General features: G+C 46.3%; 1 protein-coding gene across 1 annotated transcript; it reads right to left on the reverse strand.

Annotated features, from left to right (window-relative positions):
• Nucleotide 1: 1 nt before the first annotated feature.
• TCFL5 (transcription factor like 5) lies at nt 2-18297 on the reverse strand. Its single transcript, XM_004332579.4, is given in 7 exon segments — nt 2-698; nt 700-788; nt 12237-12378; nt 14236-14482; nt 15875-16037; nt 16322-16508; nt 17599-18297. Coding segments are annotated over 7 exon segments (1509 nt in total). The 5' UTR covers nt 18249-18297; the 3' UTR covers nt 2-667.
• Nucleotides 18298-20138: the final 1841 nt, after the last annotated feature.

Here is a 20138-nt window from a genome sequence, read left to right on the forward strand (position 1 = left end):
CTCAGTTCCAAACACTACAGTTTATTACACAGAAAGTAATGACTCTCAATACGAAAATGAGGGCATTGAAGCAGTCTAATATCCAGCAAGTATTTCATTTACGGACACAAGTACCTTTAAAGGAGATCTCTGGAAAATTTCTAGCAAAAAGGTTTAAAATAGGACTGCATTTTGCAATACAGTTCTATGCAGCTAGAAATCATTACAAGGGGAAGCGACAGACAAATGAAATAAAATGTCTTACTTACAGTTAAGAACAATTTAACTTGTTCTAGTTGCTAAGGGGGCATATTTAAAATGTAAATAAAATAAGTAAAAAGCAATGTACCTTCTAAGACTAAAGAAATTACAAAGGATGTTAATTTTTCAAGTTATCATGTTAAGAAAACATGATGGAATCAGACAGATAATTGAAAAATTACTTACTAATTGTCAAGATGTCTTCATCCCCAAATGGTCTAAGAGGACGTTAATCGGTAAGCATTTTGTTTTAGATAAATATTTTTACAGAATGTGCTTTCAAAGTCCCCATTGGAGTCCCATCAGCTGAATCATGTCCCTTTAGAGTCAGACTATCAGAGCTGAGTTCCAGGGTCCTAGGAAATGTTTATGGGTCACGAAGGAACAGCCGTTTGCTTCCCAGACATCAGTGCTCACATCCAGTCAGTCACTTGGTCTCCATAGCTGGGCTACTCTGTACTCTCCTGTGTGGGACACGTCACCAAGGAGTCTGGTCTGGTCAACTTTAGCCTTCTGCCAGTTTTACCGCAAAACACACTCTCAAATTCCTAAAGTTGAGAAATGACCATTAACGTACAATATACACAGACATGAAAACTGTTATCTTCAAAAACACAAATGAAAAAAAAAACAAAAAAACCCACAAATGGTTGAAATTAAGAGCTAAACCACCTCAAAATATATAGTTAAGGTGTCACTCACAAACGTATGTCACATCCTGTAAGGGGATACAGATGATAAAAATGGGGATTCAAACATTTGTCTCAAATAGTTACCTTTACGTGTATTTTTATTTAGTTTTCCAATAGATTCTCAAAATGCCTGACCATATTGTAAACCCTTCTGATATTTTTTTAGAAGCAGCCATATTTTTTTGTTATTTTCGTTGTGGTAACACAGACATAAACTTTACCATTTTGCCCATTTGTAAGTTTGCAATTCAGTGGCATTAAGTATGTTCACACTCTTGTGCAACCATCACCACCATCCATTTCCAGAACTTTCCACCACCCCACACAGACACTCTGTACCGTGACACACCCCTCCTGCCATGGGCATTTGCTGTCCCCTGCCCCTGCCCCACTGACTGCTCGTGTTAGGCGTGGCAACGGGGCCAGACCAAGAGCTAACTCCCCAACACCCTGCCGGCCGCGGGTCAAGTTCATGGCACTACGCCTCTAGACACTTTGTGAAAGGCCTCAATTTTAATGGCTGAGTCAGTCTCAAGCTCACAAAAAGAGAAGGCAGGTGCACGCAAACCACCCGAAGCTCATCGGCCTCCAGGAAACAAAAGACACGGGTCTGCAAGATGCAGAAGGTGGGATGTCCTGCAGGAAGCAGTAGTCACGTTACTGACCCCAGCGTGGGTCCGCTCGCCCACGTGCAGCATTACATGTCATGATTAGTTATACTCCGTGACAACTTCAGCAGAGAAGTTTTTTCCATATAATGTTTTTTGTGTCATTTAATATACTACATAATCTTCATTAGTTTAATATTTCTCTCTGAGATGCCTCAGGAGCCCTTTGGAAAACTCAAAGTCAGCTAGAGAAGGAAACTTACAACTGTTGTCGAAAGCAGCTCAATATTCCAGGAAAACTTTGCTGTCTCAACGGAGAGAGAAAACCACTTCCAGTCTGCACCAGCTTACTTTTAATAGCGAAGTTCATTTAGTTAATTAACTTCAATCTAATATGAGCCAGTCTTGACCCCATGCAAAACTCTTTCCTTAAGGTTCCTTTTCCACAAACCTCCCATCACTTTCTGTATCCATATTAGTTTGTCCCTTATTTTTTCCCTAGCCAGAAACAACCAGCTCTGGGACAAAATTAGTCTCCCTTTTTCCCTTTAACAAAGATATTTCCATTCTTTTTTGGCTACACCACACGACATGCGGGATCTTAGTTCCCTGACCAGGGACCAAACCCTTGCCCCCTGCAGTGGAAGCGCAGAGTCTTAACCACTGGACCGCTGGGGAAGCCCCTAGCCCACTTTCTTTACACACTGAAATTCTTCCCTTATTACTTTTAGTAACTTAATTACATATGTATTACAATTTTTAATCCTTAAAAACTTTAATCTCTATTGAAAACCAAGAAGCAAGTAATTGAACTGTTCTTTATTCAGCATGTTTTGATTGGCAAACTTATGAGCACATTCTGTAACCTCTAGAAGCACACGTTTTCCTATAGTACAATTTTTCTCTTTAATGTGGTACAAGACATGTATCTAATGAGCCCAAACATCTTTAGTTTTTTCTCTCTCATAAGCAGACAAGAGAAGATAAACTTAGACTTCTCCAGCAATCAATGTTCCAGTATTTTACCTTAATGAAAAATGACTTAGACCTTTAATGAATTTCCGTCATATAACTTAATTTAGCAAAACTAAAGTTTCAAGTTACCAAAAATCCGGAAAAACTAATACACGACTATTCCTAAAGAGTTCACCTGAAAGCTTTTATCCCATTTATCTCTATTTTATTACTTATGACAATATTATATAAAGACATCCATCCATCCATCCATCCGGAGATCTCATAGCTTATATTTCAATAAAAAAACTTATTAGTTTATAAATTTGATCCCATTTTCCCTCTCTATTGTAAAACAGCCCTAACTGCATAATAGTAGCATAATTTAAGGATCCATTAACAGGCCACTTTTTTCCTGAATCTATGGAGTATCATGGCCAGGCCATGTTACAAAGGAAAATCATTTTTTTTACATTTTATTTGTTTGTGACTGAAAGTGGTCCAGTTCTGGAGAATGCACCCCAAGGGGCTGCATTCAGGAAATAAGCTTGAGTTTCCCACACCAGCACACTTACACACGAGACAAATGCGCGTGCACGCACACACACGCACACACACGCACACACACGCATGAAGAACAAAATCTATTTCCTGCAGGACAAAAACAAAGAGTGAAGTCCAACAATTCCCTCAAGTTCCCAAATGAGGGTTCCTGTTTTAATAACAAACAAAATGCAAATGAAAAGATAGGAAATCATGACCTCACGTGTCATGGCAACTCACCCAGCAAACGTAAAACTTTGTAACAGTTGGAACAAGTTAAATTTACCTACTTGAGTTTAAAAAGGCTCTTTCCCTTTTTTTCCTTTTGATTTGAAGTTCTACTAATTAACCCAGGCTGAAGTCTCAGGCAATGTGGGTTGTGTTTGCATTTCAAAGACATGGTAAGAGTTATGGCTTCAAGCTTTCTCCTAGAAATATTTTTGTTCTCTGAGGGTCAGAATTCTGAGAAAATATTTAAGCCAGCTTTCTCAAACTGCATAGGCAAAAAAGAACCAGGTTTGGAATTTCAAAAGAGTCTCATCTTAACCAATTTTCTCCAGAGTCTGAAGAAAGTTGTGGCCATGTGGTGTCAGAAAAAACATTTTTCTTTTTATAGGAGCACAGCTGAACATTTACCAGTTTAGTAAAATATACCCTAGACTACAAGATGGAACAGAGCTCTGATCACTCATTTCTTAGTTATTCATGGCCGCTGTTGTCAAATATCAAGCAAACAAACCAACCGATGCAATGGAAAACAGTCCCTCAGGGTCGAGGTTCCCTAGTCCCGAAAAGGGAAACTCCCAACCAATGCCCCATCAGAGACAAAGCCAAGTCACCAGGCTTCCCTGGTGGTTAAGAATCTGCCTGCCAATACAAGGGACACGGGTTCGAGCCCTGGTCTGGGAAGATCCCACAGGCCGCGGAGCAGCTAAGCCCATGTGCCACAACTACTGAGCCTGCGCTCTAGAGCCCGCGAGCCACAACTACTGAGCCCACATGCCACAACTTCTGAAGCCCACGTGCCTAAAGCCCGAGCTCCTCAACGAGAGAAGCCGCTGCAACGAGAAGCTCGCGCACCACAACGAAGAGCAGCCCCCGCTCACCGCAACTAGAGAAAGCCACGTGCAGCAACGAAGACCCAATGCAGCCAAAAATAAATAAATAAATTTGTTTAAAAAAAAAAAAAGCCAAATGACCAAGCCTTAGTGCAAAAGGGAAAATCCCAACCAATATTCTGCTATAGAAGTCAATGTGATAGGGAAGAATACTCTGGTGTCACCACACGTGAGTTCCATTACTTACCAAAGACATCTCAACCTGCCAGTGCAAGTGCCTTGTTTCTTTTATCACAAAAATCAAAAGCGCTGTGGGCCGAGGATGGCTGGTTGGCGGCAAGGTCTTGGGGCTGCCCCTGAGACAAAGGTGCTCAGACAGCTGCTGAACAGGACCCACCTCAATCACCAACACTGTCCCTAAACCAGATTGGGTCCACTCGCCACACACAGTAAAGACAACCTGCTGACGCCAGGTTGTGGTGAAGGAAAGTGCGACGTTTATTGCAGGCACCAAACAAGGAGTTCAGGTCTTTTGAGCGTTAACACCGATTACTAGACAAGTCTAAGTTCACCTCCTGCCTTCTTATGAGAGAGAAAAACAGCTAGAGATGTTTGAGTTTATTAGATACACGTCTTGTACTACATTAAAGAGAAAAACTGTGCTATAGGAAAACGTATGTTTTTAGAGGTGTGTTCATAAGTTTGCCAATCAAAACATGCTGATATAAAGAAAAGTCCAATTACTCGCTTCTTGGTTTTCAGTAAAGATTAAAGTTTTTAAGGGTTAAAAATTGTAATACGTGTGTAATTAAACTACTAAAAGTAATAAGGGAAGCATTTCAGTGTGTACAGAAAGTAGGATATACATTGTCAGTGAGAGAAGGTATAAAGAATGGAAATATCTCTGTTAAGGGAAAAAAGGGAGAATAATTTCGTCCCAGGGCTGGTTGTTTCTGGCTAGGGAAAAAATAATGGACAAACTAATACAGATACAGAAAGTGATGAAAGGTTTGTGGAAAAGGAACTTTAAGGAAAGAGTTTTGCATGGGGTCAAGATTGGCTCATATTAGATTGAATTTAATTAACTAAATGAACTTCGCTATTAAAAGTAAGCTGGTGCAGACTGGAAGTGGTTTTCTCTCTCCGTTGAGACAGCAAAGTTTTCCTGGAATATCGAGCTGCTTTCGACAACAGTTGTAAGTTTCCTTCTCTAGCTGACTTTGAGTTTTCCAAAGGGCTCCTGAAGCATCTCAGAGAGAAATATTAAACTAATGAAGATTATGTAGTATATTAAATGACACAAAAAACATTATATGGAAAAAACTTCTCTGCTGAAGTCGTCACAGAGTATAGCTAATCATGATGTGTAATACTGTGCGTGGGCGAGCGGACCCAAGTTCAGTTCAGTAACAATTTTTGGCATCCCAGATGGGCTGGAAATCCCATCTGGGTCACCAAAAATTGTTACTGAACTGAATTTGGGTCCGCTCACCCGCGCACAGTAAGGCCAATCTACTGACACTGGGTTGCAGTGAAAGAAAGTGCAGCGTTGACTGCGGGTGCCAAACAAGAAGTTCAGGTCTTTTGAGCATTAGCTGCCCAGACTCCTTGTTTGGCACCTGCAGTAAACGCTGCACTTGTTTTCACCGCAACTGGTGTCAGCAAGTTGGCTTTACTGTGTGCAGGCAAGTGGACCCAAATTTGGTTCAGTAACGTTCAGCCTCATCAATAAACAAACAGCAAGGAAAATAGGAAAGGGGAGCCAGAACAGATTAAAAGGTGCATAAGAGCTACGAACCAAATGCAGTGTTTGGATACCGATTTAAGTAAGTCCACAGTAAAAAGACAGTTGTGAGCCAATCAGAGAAACCTGGACAGGGAGGGAGATTAAGGAAGCTGATGATGACGTGGTTGTGCTTTTAAACAGCCCTTTTCTTTTTAGAGATACATTTGTGAATGAAAATGATATGACAATTGGTAGTGCTTTAAAATAATTCAGTGACGGTGGGAGGATGGGGATGTATAGGTGAAACAAAGTTATGCCTGAAGCTGAGTTATTGGACACGGGCGTTCATTATTCTAGTCTCTCCGTTTTTGTGCGTGTATACATTTCTGTAAGTTTTTTTTTTTAAAGCATAGCATTCTTACACAATTAAGTCTAAATGTTTTTATTGTGGTAAAATATATATAACATAAAATTTGCCATTTTTTACCATTTGTAAGTGTACAATTCAGTGGCTTAAGTACGTTCACAATGTTGTGTAAACATCACCGTTATCTATTTGCAGCACTTTCTCATCTCCCCAAACTGAACCTCTGTCCCTGTTAAACATGTACCCTCCATCCAACCACCTCCCCCAGTCTCTGGCACCCGTCATTCTACTTTTTGACTTTATGAATCTGATGACTCTAGGTACTTCATGTAAGTGGAATCATACGGTACTTGTCTTTTTGTGTCTGCCTTTTCCCGGTCAGCATCCTGTTTTGGAGGTCCATCCATATTGTGAGGCATGTGTCAGAACTTCATTCCTTTTCATGGCTGACTAGTAATCCATTGGCTGTACAGACATTCTGCTTCTCCATTCGTCTGTTGATTGGATTGTTTCCACCACTTGGATTGTTTCCACCTTTTGGTGACTGTGAATAATGCGGCTATGAACACTGGTATACAGATATCTGTTTAAGTCCCTGCTTTCTATTCTTTTGGGTAACTGTTTAACTTTTTTTTTTTTTTTTTTTGTGGTACATGGACCTCTCACTGCTGTGGCCTCTCCCGTTGCGGAGCACAGGCTCCGGACATGCAGCCTCAGCAGCCAAGGCTCACGGGCCCAGCTGTTCCGCGGCATGTGGGATCCTCCCGGACCGGGGCACGAACCCGCGTCCCCTGTATCGGCAGGCGGACTCCCAACCACTGCGCCACCAGGGAAGCCCCTATGTTTAACTTTTTGAGGAACCACCAGCTGCACCATTTTACATTCCCACCAGCAATCCCAAGGGTTGCAATTTCTCCACATCCTCACCAACACTTGTTATTTTGTTTTGCAGTAGCCACAGCTAATGGGTGTGAACTGGTATCTCACATCCATTAAAGTGCTTTTGATTTGCATTTCCCTGATCATTAGTGATGTTGAGCATCTTTAAATGTGCTTATTGGCCATTTGCTTATCTTCTGTGGACAAACGTCTATTCAAGTCCTTTGCCCATTTTTGAATTGTGCTGTCTCTTTGTTGCTGGACTATAATAGGTTTCTATTTAATTTGTGTCCAGGAAGGGAAGTATAAGCGCTCTCTCTGCTGCCACTGCTCTGACTTTTGAGTCATCTGGAACGGCTGGCGCCCTCCACCTGTCCACACGCTACGTGGCATCCCAGCCACGGCCATCTGCCATTTGCAACAACTGTCTATGCTCAGAAGCTATATCTGCACAGAAACACATTCTAATTTCCTTCCCAAAGTTTAAAAGGTTTTCAACGGGTCTTAATGCAATGTAAGATGAACCATGGTTTGATACATTGGTTTCTATATTCTGACACCCAAAGCCCAGCTATAAAATATTTGCCTGTACTTGAGAAGGCAGAATTGACCTTTGAGAATACCTAAGTAGAAGTCAGAGGAAGAAAACAATCACCTCTCAGATGCAAGAAGGTACTTCAAGAGATTTTTCTAAACAATCATCATAAAATGAGGAGCCCTGGGCACCCGTCTTTATTTTGAATAGTTCTGCCAGCAGTGGGGTTAAGGTGTAGCTCGATCTAGACTCTCACGAGGTCCCTGGGACTCAGTTCATGGGAACTTGGGGTGACCGTGAAAGAGGGAGACAAGTGGACACCTCCCGCCCTTGACTGCGTCAAAGGTAAGCTAGTAATTGTTACCCTGCTCTCTCAATTAGTGTCTATTTCAACGAAACTTAAGTGAAATAGCTGAGTGTTAAGGGATTTTTACAACTCATCAGACACCTTGAGATGACGTCTGGTCAAAGTTGGATATTCACATTAAATTTGTAAATAGGAGAAGGCCAATAATAAAAACTATTTTTAGTGGGAAAAAGAAAGATCGTTCCAATTACATGTCGAGAAATTATACCAGGAAGTCAGGAAGAGGAAGAAGACAGGTGTCATCTGTACAGAGAGACGAGAGAATTAAAGGAAAAGGGTTAATGAAACCAAGAGGGGTGACAGACCTGGGGCCCAGGTGGGAGGGTGCGCCCCCGACACTTAGCCACGCTGAGAGCCCCACAGAGATGGGACAAGGCCAGTCACGGTGGGAGATGCCACGGGGGCTCTGAGAACAACAGGTCTGACAGACAAGAGAGGACAGGAAAGGCCTGAACCACAATTCGTAACCTCAACCTAATAAACATACAGAATTCGCCGAACCGAGAATGCACGTCCTTTCCAAATAAACACAGGATTTTAAAAAACTGACCACATAAGAGGTCACAATGGAAAAGCCCCAACACGTTTTTAAAACTGCCATCTGCACTGATCAGAACGTGAGAAATAAATGTGAGAAACAGATAAAATGCTGTGTCTTATCTACAAAACAGAAACAGACTCGCAGACAGAGAACAGACTGGTGGGTGCCAAGGGGGTGGGGGTGGGGCATTGATGGAGTGGGAGCTTGGGGTGAGCAGATGCAAACTATTATATACAGGATGGACACACAAGGTCCTAACCCTGTAGAGCGTTACAGTTCCCTGTGCAGCACAGGGAACCATGCTCAGTATCCTGTGATAAACCATAATGGAAAAGAATATGAAAAAGAATGTGTGTATATATATACGTGTGTGTGTGTATATATATATATATATGTACACACACACACACAACTGAGTCACTTGGCTCTACACCAGAAACTAACACAACACTGTAAATCAACCACACTGCAATAAACTAAATTTAAAATAAAAAGGACAGAATTCCTACTGCACAGGAAAGGGAGAAGTAACAGTACGGCTGCACCTGATAACTGGGGCTGGTGCGCAAGGACACGTGGGTGCGGGCCGGGCCCCCAGCCCAACTTCAGGTGGAGGAGGGAAGACAAAGCAGGGGGGCAGCGCCACCGTCCTGCCCAACGACTGTGATGGTGACAGGACAGAGGAGAGGGAAGCACAGGGTGACAGACTGCCCCGCAGCCCCAGAGCCTGGCTAGGGTTCAAGGTCACGACCCCAAAATGTCACCTCACAACAACTGCGTCACCAGCGATCCTGGATTGGGGCTGGACCGGGGAAAATGGTGTAGAGGATGTTATTGGGACAAGAGGCAAAATTTGAATTAGATAAGAGTATTACACCAATGTTAAGTGTCCTGATTTTGGCCATTGTATTCTGGTTATGTAAGATAATGTAATATTCGTTAAAAGCACCGATTGAAGTGTTTGGGTATCAAGGCACATGGTGCCCACAGTTTACCATCAAATGGTTTAGACTGCAAGAGACAGAACAAATGGGGCAAAATGTGAACAACTGGGGGTTCTGGGTAAACCTGGGTGGGCACACAAGGAGCTCTTAGCACTCACCTTGGAACTTTCCTGCAAGTTTAAAATTATATAAAAATTTTTAATGACCATAAATAAATACAACGAATCATCTAAATCCAGGGTTCTACAGGCACCTGTCTGGCCCGATCTCTTCAAAAGCTCAGTGCCGTAATAGAAACTGGGGGGTAGGGAGGACTGCTATAGCTCAGAGACAGAAAAACGTCACTGAATGCAACACAGAAGCATGGCTGGGTGCTGGTTTGGGAAAAAATGCAGCCATAAAAGTCACCTTTAGAACATCTGGGGGACATGAGAATACGGACTGGGTAGTAGATGGTAGAAGAGAATGACTATCGACCTTGTGAGGTGTGAAAACGGCACTGGCGTTACATGGGAGACACAGGCGTAAATATTTAGAGGTGAAGGGTCATGATACGTCATTGTCTTTGAAATTGTGCTGTGCGTGTGCACGTGTGTGTTAAACATGGTAAATGTTGACGGCTCAGACTAGGTGAGGGGAGGGCAGGTGTTCAGTGAACTCTGTGCTCAGTAGAAAAATAAAACAAAGGGAACCACCTGCTTGCAGACTCATTTACCTTCTCAACTCCTCCACCTGACGCCTCCTGGGCACTGAAAACCTAGCCCGTCGGACACAGAACGTGGATTCCGCCCCACCCCATCCTGCTTCTCCACACGTCTTCCCATCTCAGGAAACAGCGCCACCCGCCCAGCTGCTCCAGCCAGACACCCCACCGTGGACCCCAATTCCTCTGCCCAGCAGCCCTACATCCAGCACCGCGGGCCCTGGCCAGTCTCAGCAGAGCCGCTGCGGCCTCTGACCAGGGTCTGTGTCTCCACTCCTGCCCACCCCTAATCTCTCCTCCTGGAGTCCAGTCTCCCTGCTGCGCAGCAGGGAGAGTCATCTTTGCAGCATGTCAACCAGACCCCACACCGGGATGGAGGTGGTCCATTCACCCTCAACCTGTTAGCCGCTTCCCTCCAGCCCACGGGGTCTCTGTCTTATTCAAGGTGCCCCCAGTGTCTCGGACAGAAGCCTGGTTAGAGTCGGAACAGACCTGTGGGATGAGATGTGTACTGAAATAATTTAGGAAAATCACTGAAGACTTTCGTGTATCACATCTTTCAAAATGCAAAATGTTCATGCAAGTAAGAGGGGGAAAGTCACTGAGGAAACAGGAAGGACACAAGGGTTTAAGCTGCCTACATTCTAATTCCCCCCAAATTGCTACTGACGTCACTTCGGCCTGTTTCTTCATGGGTCTTGTAATCCGACCCAGAAACAATCTACAAATTCAATGTAACTACATTTCAGAAATATTCAGGAAGCCTAATATACATAAAAATTAATGTCCATAAGTTTCTAACCTATTTAATCTTTGAGTACAGATAGTGACAGTTAAGTTTTTTTATTGTTGCAAACACCTTCATCATATTTGAATGGATCATATAAATAATAATTTACCACTATTAGGTACACAGAGCCAACCATTAAATCATTTTTTTAAATATAAAAGCTTTATTTTATTACAATAAACCAAGTCTATCGCTAAAAAATAATGTTAAAGAGTAACCACATTATAAATAACCATAAATGATCCAATCAGCACAAACTTGACGCAGGTATTGCTTTAAAAGGCAATTAAATATACAATGAAAATAAGGAACTTGACGGAATTACGAAACACACAAGATGGAAATGCACGTGGGCACAGAAAAGGGAAACGGAGAAGACAAACTCTTAGCACTCAGCCCAAGGGGCCTCATTCCAGGCAGCCTGGGGCGCTCGGCCGGCCGCTCCCCCAGGATCTAGATACGGAAGGCTCTTTTTCAAAAGGCTGCACGTTTATAGTGCCAACCTCAGCTCGGTTCTCTAATCAGACCCGTGCTGCCGTCAACGGCAGCGACTACACGACAGCAGGGACCAGCAGCAAAACCAGGCCGCTCTTCACTAAGGCCTCATCCCACGCGCCCTGATCCCCAGAGAAATGAGGCCGGTACCTGGACCCAAGGTCCCCCCAAGGCAGAGCACAGAAGCCAATGCAGGGAATGTTCTCTCATCTGAACCCCCAAGGAGGGGGCAGGTGGGACCCTCACTCACACCCAGCATCCGCTCCCACCTGGAGGGCTTGCAGGGAATCAATGGCTCCTCGGCCCAGACAGACAGGGTCAAGGTCGAGCTGGCTGCCCTAAGGAACGGAGATGCTCGAGCCCCTGAGCGCCCACCCCGATCCCCCAGGCCACAGTGTTTCTCTTCTCTGCCTTCTGAACATGTTTGAAATCCAGATTATTTATTTGACATTTAGTTGCCTCTTTTTTTTTCCTATTTGTGCTTTATCCCTTTCACAACATCTTCTGAGGGGGAAAAAAAAAATCATACCCTACAGGCAGGTCTCTGAAACCCCTTTAAGCCCCCAAACAATCCACTGCACAGAGCAGGGGCCTAACTGCCAGCTGACCACACATCCAGGCTGTGGCTAGCACCTTGGTAAGTGACGAGCAGGGCATTATTCACACTGGACTCAGCATCGGACGTTTGGTTCCAGGAAACAAAGGACAGTTTGGGACATCTTAGAGGAAAAAGGATAAATAACAACACGGATACATTTACAGGATTCTGAAAATATCCTGGCCTAGATACTAACCTTTTTGAAAGAATCCCCGTGTCTTTCTTGAATGTACTTCAGGAACGCTGTGGTCCACTGCAGCGTCGTCGCCTTATCCGTCTCGGCGTTGCAGAACGGGACTAAAAGATTCAACTCATCACAACAAATGCGGATTCTGCGCCTACAGTCAAAACCCAAAGTGATCACATAGAGAAGCTGAAGCAGAACAAAGGAATAGAGCAGGTGTCTGTGTGTCTTGAGGAATCAGCTCGCGGCCTGGCCACTGAGAGCGTAGGAAGGGCAGGCCCTCACCTCGGGGCTCCCCTCTACAGCGGCCAGCCCACCCTCAGCTGCCCACTAAGCCCAGCCACGCTCCCTGGAAAGTTTCCCGTTTACTTCTCCTGGGCCAGGAGCAAGGACCAGGTCCAAGTCTCTAGACCAAGGATGGACCCAAACCCCCTGAAACTGGAAGCAAAATTGTGTGTGTGTTTCTTCTGGGCAGGACATTCTTTCACTCACCTGCCCCCCAGGTGCCAAGGAAGTCACAGAAGCTAGGATTCACAGCTTTGATTCTCCAAGGCGCCCCGGTTCATAAAGGACCACAGACCACCAGCCTGTGAATATCCCCAAATCCAGTCCTTTTAGGGATGACTTACATCCCACCTGGAGTCTTAGACCATTTTTAACTTTCACGTATTACATTCAGGTAATACGGCCCTTGTTCCTATTTCCCCACCTGTACACTCAGAACTCTAGAGCAACCTTGTAAGGTAACAGCAACAGCAGGGACTCACTAGATGCTCTGCAACTGCAGGCACTGGGCCAGACACTACATTCCAGCCTGTTTAATTCCTGTGTCCCGTCTACGCAGTAGGTGATATCCCTATTTTATAGATGAGAGACTCAGGTGGAGAGGTAAAGAGTGTGTAGGAAGTTGTTAAACTAGGAAATGGCAGAGTAAGGATGAAAACTTTTACCGTCAACACGTAGTACGTATAAGGCTTTTTTTCAGATGGTAGGTATTCAGTAAATGTTTATTAAATAAATATAAACAATGCCCATTATAATTCGCGGTGAGCTCAGTGATGCCCATCGCTTGGCCTGTATGTGCGGACACATCCCTAGGAAAGGTATCTAGCTGCCTAGCTTTAATATATCCCTTTAAATAAATAAATTTCCACTGCTCAACACTGTAGGTTCAGAGATGAATATCTGTCTTGCTCAATGCTCTATTTCCTGAGCCTAAAACAGAAACTGGTACAAAGCACTCAACAGATGACGAAGTTAGGGATTCATCCCGTACCCAGCTATAACAGAAAAATTAACCACCTTTTGCTTCTCCACAGAGCAGCACAAATAAAATCCACAGATAAAACAACTTACATAAGCTGTACCTTCCTCCTTCTTCAATATCCTTAAAAGAGCCAAGCAAAACTGAGTAGGCCAGTACGCAGGCGGCCCCCCTCCCAGGAAGGCTGCCCCGGTCAGCACCTGGGAACTTAGATTTCGGGGGGGTTCCCACCACCGTTGGCCACTGGCTTATAAACACCAGCTTTCCTTCTGGGTGTCTGGGACTTGGCCACGTGCCAGGTAGGGAATGCCCCCCCCCCCCACCCCGACCAGCCCCCAGTAGGATCCAGGGCCCTGAGTCTCTAAGGAGCTTTGCTGTCCGGGAACATGTCACCAGTGCTGGGGGGTGACAGGCATCCTGAGTGGCTCCGCTGAGAGGTGTTCTGGGGAGCTGGCGCCTGGGGCCCCTAGACCTCTCCCCATGCGCCTCTGCCGACTTTGCTGGGTTCTTCGTCCAAAATAAATCAAAGCCATGAGTCCTCCTAATGAATCATCAGACCTGGGGGTGGTCTCGGGTACCCCCATCCACCTAGCAAAGCACGGTGACCACTGACTCTAGCCAGCTTTCCCTCCCTTGAACACAGAAATGGCTACACCATTGTTTTCCACAAAAAGGCGCCCGTCACCACCACCACTGTCATCAGCTCGGCGTCTAAGACAACTGCACGCCACCGACGTCACGCATTACCTTCTGTCTCTTTCCATGCGGTTGTGCCTCTCCCTGCGCTGGGACCGGCCCCGCTGGGGCCCGCTCTGGGTCTGCTCCCCGAAGGTGGCCTGGGACAACTCCACCGACTGCCAGGCACCCTGCGCTGCTGCGGAGCCTTCACCCACATTCTGGAGCTCTCCCAGGGCTCTTCGTTCTAGGTTTGTGTCCAGCTGACGTATCCTACTCCGACTCCTCTTGCTTATTGCTTGCTTACACAGCGCTTCTTCTTTGCAAAAGAAGGAAAAAGTGGTATTTTCATTTTTCTGGTCTTCTAAACTTACCCTCGTGAATGCTGAATATATTTTTTGGTATTTTCGATCCAAGATATAAACACCCCAGGTATTCCGTAATCAATACAGCTTATACAGCAATACAGTCAAAAGTCCCCCTTTTAAATCAACAGGCATTTTAACTGTCATCTATGAATAAAAAAACCAAGAAGTTGTTTGATTTTTCTGATATTCAGAATGGGGAAAAAAACACTTGAAATATTTTCTCCAAGAGATTTTCTTGATGTGCAATTATCCTAATAGACAACTGATATTCTAACTGCAATGCTCAGAAGAGGACAAAACCTAAGTGGTTTAGGATTAAACATGCCCTCACCTTACAAGTGAGATTCCCCCCCACAAAAGGAGTAATCACATCATAGCTTTGACCTGTGCTACAGAAATATGTCAAATTTCTATCAAAGTACAGCAGGCGTCTAATTAGTACCTGCGGTGATGTGCATTCCCCAGGTACCGTACAAAGCCAAACCCTCTACGGTGAAAGAACCCCTTAACACACATTTCAGAATGGTGAGAACTTTTCAAAAGACATAGAGAGGAATTCGCAAGTATCGCTAATACTCTTCAGCTGAGTAGTCAGTACAGGGACTATTTTAACATTAACCTTTCTACCTTACAAATGTTAACGTATACTTTCGCGAGCAATGTCATAAGAACAATGGAAAACTAATCACTGGCGTGGGAGAAAGAAGGAGAGCTGCATCCCTACCCTGTCTTTATCAGCTCTCGAAGAGCTGAGTGTAAGCTGTGTTATTGTTGGATAGCTCGAAAAAGAATGTTTCCCAGGAAAAACGGATTGAGGGTTAACGTCAGGGGTAAGCAAAGTTTGCCTTCAGAAGTTTATTTCTAAAACTTTCTGTATCACCTTATGGCCTCTTGCTCCCAACTCAATCCTCTGCCCATCTGCAGATCGTCCTCTAAAGGTCTGAGCGGATTTCAGACTCCTGCCTCACTCATGAAGTATGAAATAAGAGAAAAAAAAAAAAAACCTGAAAGTGCTGTCAGTAACTTGAAGGTAACGAAAATGTACCTAAGTCTATCATTTTTCTGTTTAAGGAGGTTACTGTTAAGAAAAAGCAGCCCCTAAACTCAACGTTTCCAGGCCAAGTATAAACGTGATGTTCAAAATTCGCAAGGATGTTCAAAGTGAGGTGACTGGGCAGAGGGACGGAAGGATTTCTAAGATGCAAGCAGGCTTCCGAGATCATTTCATTTGTTTATAAACCACCTCTCTCCCCTCTCCCACCCATGGCCAAAAAAAAAAAGGGGGGGGCAAAGACATCAGGCAGGAGGAGAAAGCACCTGCCAGCTTCTGTTTTATCGCTTACCTCCTACTTTAATCCAAACCTGCTCAGGCAAAGCTTTGTTTCTACTACCCAAAGTCTGTTTAGTGGATTCAATTTCTTGCTGATAGCAGAAAGAAAATGCTCTCGGCAATCCAATATCCTGATGCTTGGTAGCTTCAAGTACAGAACATGAGTTACTAGAACTCTGGAAAAAAATGAAGCAACAGGAACTTTATCAACAGGTGACAATCTCCTCTCTACGTACAAATAAAATGCACTTTAATAGAAGTAACGTCAAAGCTATTCACATGAACTTGAAGAACTTTAGGTGCACTAAGGATTTTTAAATATCCCCGAACCACATAAATACTCTCGATTTAAAAAAGTTATTGAGCTCAATGAAAGAAAAAAAAATCCTTGGGGCCTAACTAAAATACAATTTATCCATTTAATACAGAAGAGCAAAGCTTCGCAAATCATTTTCCCTACCTGTGTTTGTGAAAGATTAGAATTTCCACTAGCAGAGCAACTATTTGCAGTAAACAGAGGGTATGTAAATTGCAGAGCAGTGGCTGCAGCAGCAGTTTTATTTTTCACTAATGTTGTACATTTGTTTTGTTGCTGATGGAGAGGAACATTCATTAATTCGGATGGATGGCGAATAAGAGTTACCAAACTGCCAAGACAAAAGAAACCCAGAAACACATGAAGAGCATGTGGCAGGTAAGTTTCCTGAAACACCACAATCACTAACTATCACACTCTAAAGGCTAACATTTGATTTTCTAGATAGGAACTTGAATCTGTTACCATGAATGCCCCCCATCATGGAAATCTCTACAGACAATTATCAGCTAGTGTTGTAGGGGACAAGTTCAAACTTTCTTCCTCACATTGGAAGGTGTGGCTGTGTGTCATCTTTTAGTTACACCTCCCTTCCCATCACACTTCTGACACCAATCTGTTTTTTTGGCCATCCTCCAAAATCTGACGACTATGGGCAAAATGGGGAAAACTACAGGGTGGGGACAGACAGGAAGCTGAGGAGACACCCTAGCAGACAGGCGACTCCTCTCCGATAGTTGTTGCTGCGAGATCACTTATGGGCTGGCAGTCTGGCTGAAGGATGAAGCTGCATTTTACACTCAGAACCTCACAACATGACGTCTTTCCTCCCAGGGGATGCATCTGTGCAAGATGAGGTCAGCCTCAACCTGAGTCAACAGAGGGGGAAGCAGAGGTCTCTCCTGACATTTAGGTGAGTGATTTGGGGACAAAACCTTTGTTCCTCAGGAACATGTGTGCACTTATCTCAACTCATCTCTCTTCCGCATGCAGACGCTGAGTGCACACTGCAAAGGTGATGCTGCAGGCTGTGTACTTAATATCTGCTTGCTGTGCTTCACAGACCACACAAACTTTCAGCTCAGCCTCCAGACCCACTGAGGTCTGCTCCCTGTTAAGATGCGAGCTGCAGTGAGGCCGCTGGCCTCTGCAGAGAACCCTGGTCTACGTCCAGACCCAGGCTGGTGCTTCTCTGCACAGGACCCTGGTCTACACCCGGACCCAGGCTAGTGCCTCCCTGCAGAGGACCCTGGTTACACCCGGATCCAGGCTGGTGGCCTCTGCAGAGGACCCTGGTCTATACCCGGACCCAGCCTGGTGCTTCGCTGCACAGAACCCTGGTTTACACCCGGACCCAGGCTGGTGCCTCTCTGCAGAGGACCCTAGTTACACCCGGCCCGCTCCCTGGGGGATGCACCCACTTGTTGAGCGCCATGCCGGGCTCGGGGGGATCCGCGCCGCGCGGGGCTGGCGGGGACTCGGCTGGGATGCTGTTGAAGCGGTCCTCCAGGCGGACGCGCACGGCCGACTTGGCCCGCGCCTCGGGCGCGCCCTCCACGTTCTCCTTGCCGGCGCCGTCGGGCGCCTTGGGCCGGGGTGCGCCGGCGCCCGGGCCGTCGGCGCACGGCGTCTTCTCGGCGGCGGGGGGCGCGCCCGCCTCGCCCAGCAGCATCATGCGCAGCTCCTGGAAGTCAATGTGACCCAGGCACTGGTTGGCGCCCGCGAAGCCGCCATCGGCCAGCGCAGGCGGGCACAGCATCGGGTACACGGGCGGCGCGCCCCCCGCCGCCGCGCCCCCGGCCGCCGCGAAGCCCCCCGCCGCCGCGCCCGGCGCCGCCGCCGCCAGGAAGGCCGAGTTGAGGCGCGTCTCGAGCTCGCCGTCGGCCGCCGCCGCCTCCATGTGCGAGTAGAGGATGTGCTGCAGCTGCGTGTACTCGATCTCGGTCATCTCCACAAGGCTCAGGTCGGTGGTCGTGAAACTCAGCCCCGCCTCGCCCAGCGCCGCGTCCGCGCCCTCGGGGCCCGCCGGCCCGCCCGCCTGAGGCGGCTCCGGTTGCCCGGGGCCCGACATGCCGGCGCCAACGGCGTAGGGTGCGCGGGCAGGCCGGCGGGGCCAGGCCGGGCGGGCGGGGTCGCGGAAACCGCCGGCCGCAGCGCGCCTGCGCCGCCCGCCCGCAACGGCAGCCCCTCCCCGGCGCGGCCCTGCCCCCGCCCCGCGGCCCCGCCCCACGGCCCGGCCACACCAACCGCCCGCCGCGCCTCCGCCGCGGCGCCCAGTCCCAAGCTACGCGCGCAGGTCTGGGGCGTGGGGTTCGGGCGGCGAGGCTGCGGCGCGCGGGGCCAGGCCGTCCAAGTCCAGTGCCTGAGGGGCCAGACCACCCGGGTCGAGTGTCCGCAGGGCCGGGCCGCCCGGATCCCAATGTCCAAGGGGCCAAACGCCCGAGTCCAGTGTCCGAGGGTCAGACACCTGGGTCGAGTGTCCGCGGGGCCTCCCAGGGCCTGGCCGGGTATCAGGGCGCATGCAAGAGGCGCCTCTCCAGGTAACGCTTCACCACGAGTCCACGTATCCACGGGGTGCCGCGCGGTCCCCCCCTTCTCGGGACACGAGGCCTACAGTAAGCCCGAACAGTAGACAGGTGAGACAGCGCCCCCAAATACAGGTGTGACAAGGCAGGCTGTACGTAGGTGAAAACTCAGTCAGATAAATAAATACACGTGGTGCACCGTTCCTCCTAGAACCGGCAGGGCTCGTGTAATCAATGCACTCGACAAACACTGGCCAGTGATGAGCTAGAATGCACATGCCATGTGGGTTCATCCTTTTCAAGTGTGCTCTTCAGTGGTAGTGTATTCACATCCTGTCACCACAATCAGTTTTCGAACATTTTCATCACCCCAAGGAACCCCATACCCATTAGCACTCCCTACCCACTAACCTTCTTTCTGTCCCTATGGGTTTGCCAACCCTGGGTACGTCCTAGAAATGGTATCATAGAATAGGTGGTCTTTAGAAGAATTATTTTTGCGGGCTCAAAATAATTACTGTACCCACCTCTCACCCTTACCCCCATCTCAACCAGTGGTTGTTTTCTGTATAGGAACCACGTGGTTTAAAGAAAGGCCTGTGATTTAGGCAGTTTTCTTCCATCAGGCTCTGAATTGCTCATTCTGTCAGAGCTCAGACATCTATGGAGTGCTAGTCATTTCTTCTGCAGTATCTTTTCTTTGAACAATATAAGATCATCCTGCACTTCCCTGGAGGTCCAGTGGTTAAGACTCTGTGCTTCCGCTGCAGGGGGTGCAGGTTCAATCCCTGGTAGGGGAACGAAGATCCCACGTGCCACGTGGCACAGCCAAAAAACTTTAAAAAAAAAGTAAAAAAAAAAAAAAATATATATATATATATTTGCTTTTCTTTTTGTCCACTTAATATGTCCCCAGTAGGAAAATGATGGACCGCTTACTCAATAAAATGTATCAGGTGTGGGGGAAAAAACAAGAGCACTTTTTCTCACACCTAACATAAAAATTAGTTTCAGATCATCAAAATAACTAAATTTAAAAAGAAAATTATATAACTACTAAATATATAGGATGATATCGATAAAATCTTTGAGAAGATTCTAAGCGTGACATCAACACAGACCATAATGTGCACAGGCTCGCCCTGGGGATCTTGTTTAAAAGCAGATTCTAATTCAACAGGCCTAGGTGCGACCCGGAATGCCACCTTTCTAAGGAGCCCGCAGCTGATGTGTGTGCCGCTGATCAGTTGACCCCACTTTGAGCAGCAAAATCACGGAGTATGGTGAAATTTACAATGTTTAAAAAAGAAAATAAAATCAAGATTATATGCGACTTGGTTTTTCGCTTATTGGAAATAAAGACCATTGACAGCTACGTTGTTTTTTGTGTTTCTTGATTTGGGCGGGTTCCTTGCAGATAACAGTTTTGAGCCCTC

Source organism: Tursiops truncatus, chromosome 15 (assembly GCF_011762595.2).
Source record: "Tursiops truncatus isolate mTurTru1 chromosome 15, mTurTru1.mat.Y, whole genome shotgun sequence".
In the NCBI taxonomy this organism is placed as follows: Eukaryota; Metazoa; Chordata; class Mammalia; order Artiodactyla; family Delphinidae; genus Tursiops; species Tursiops truncatus.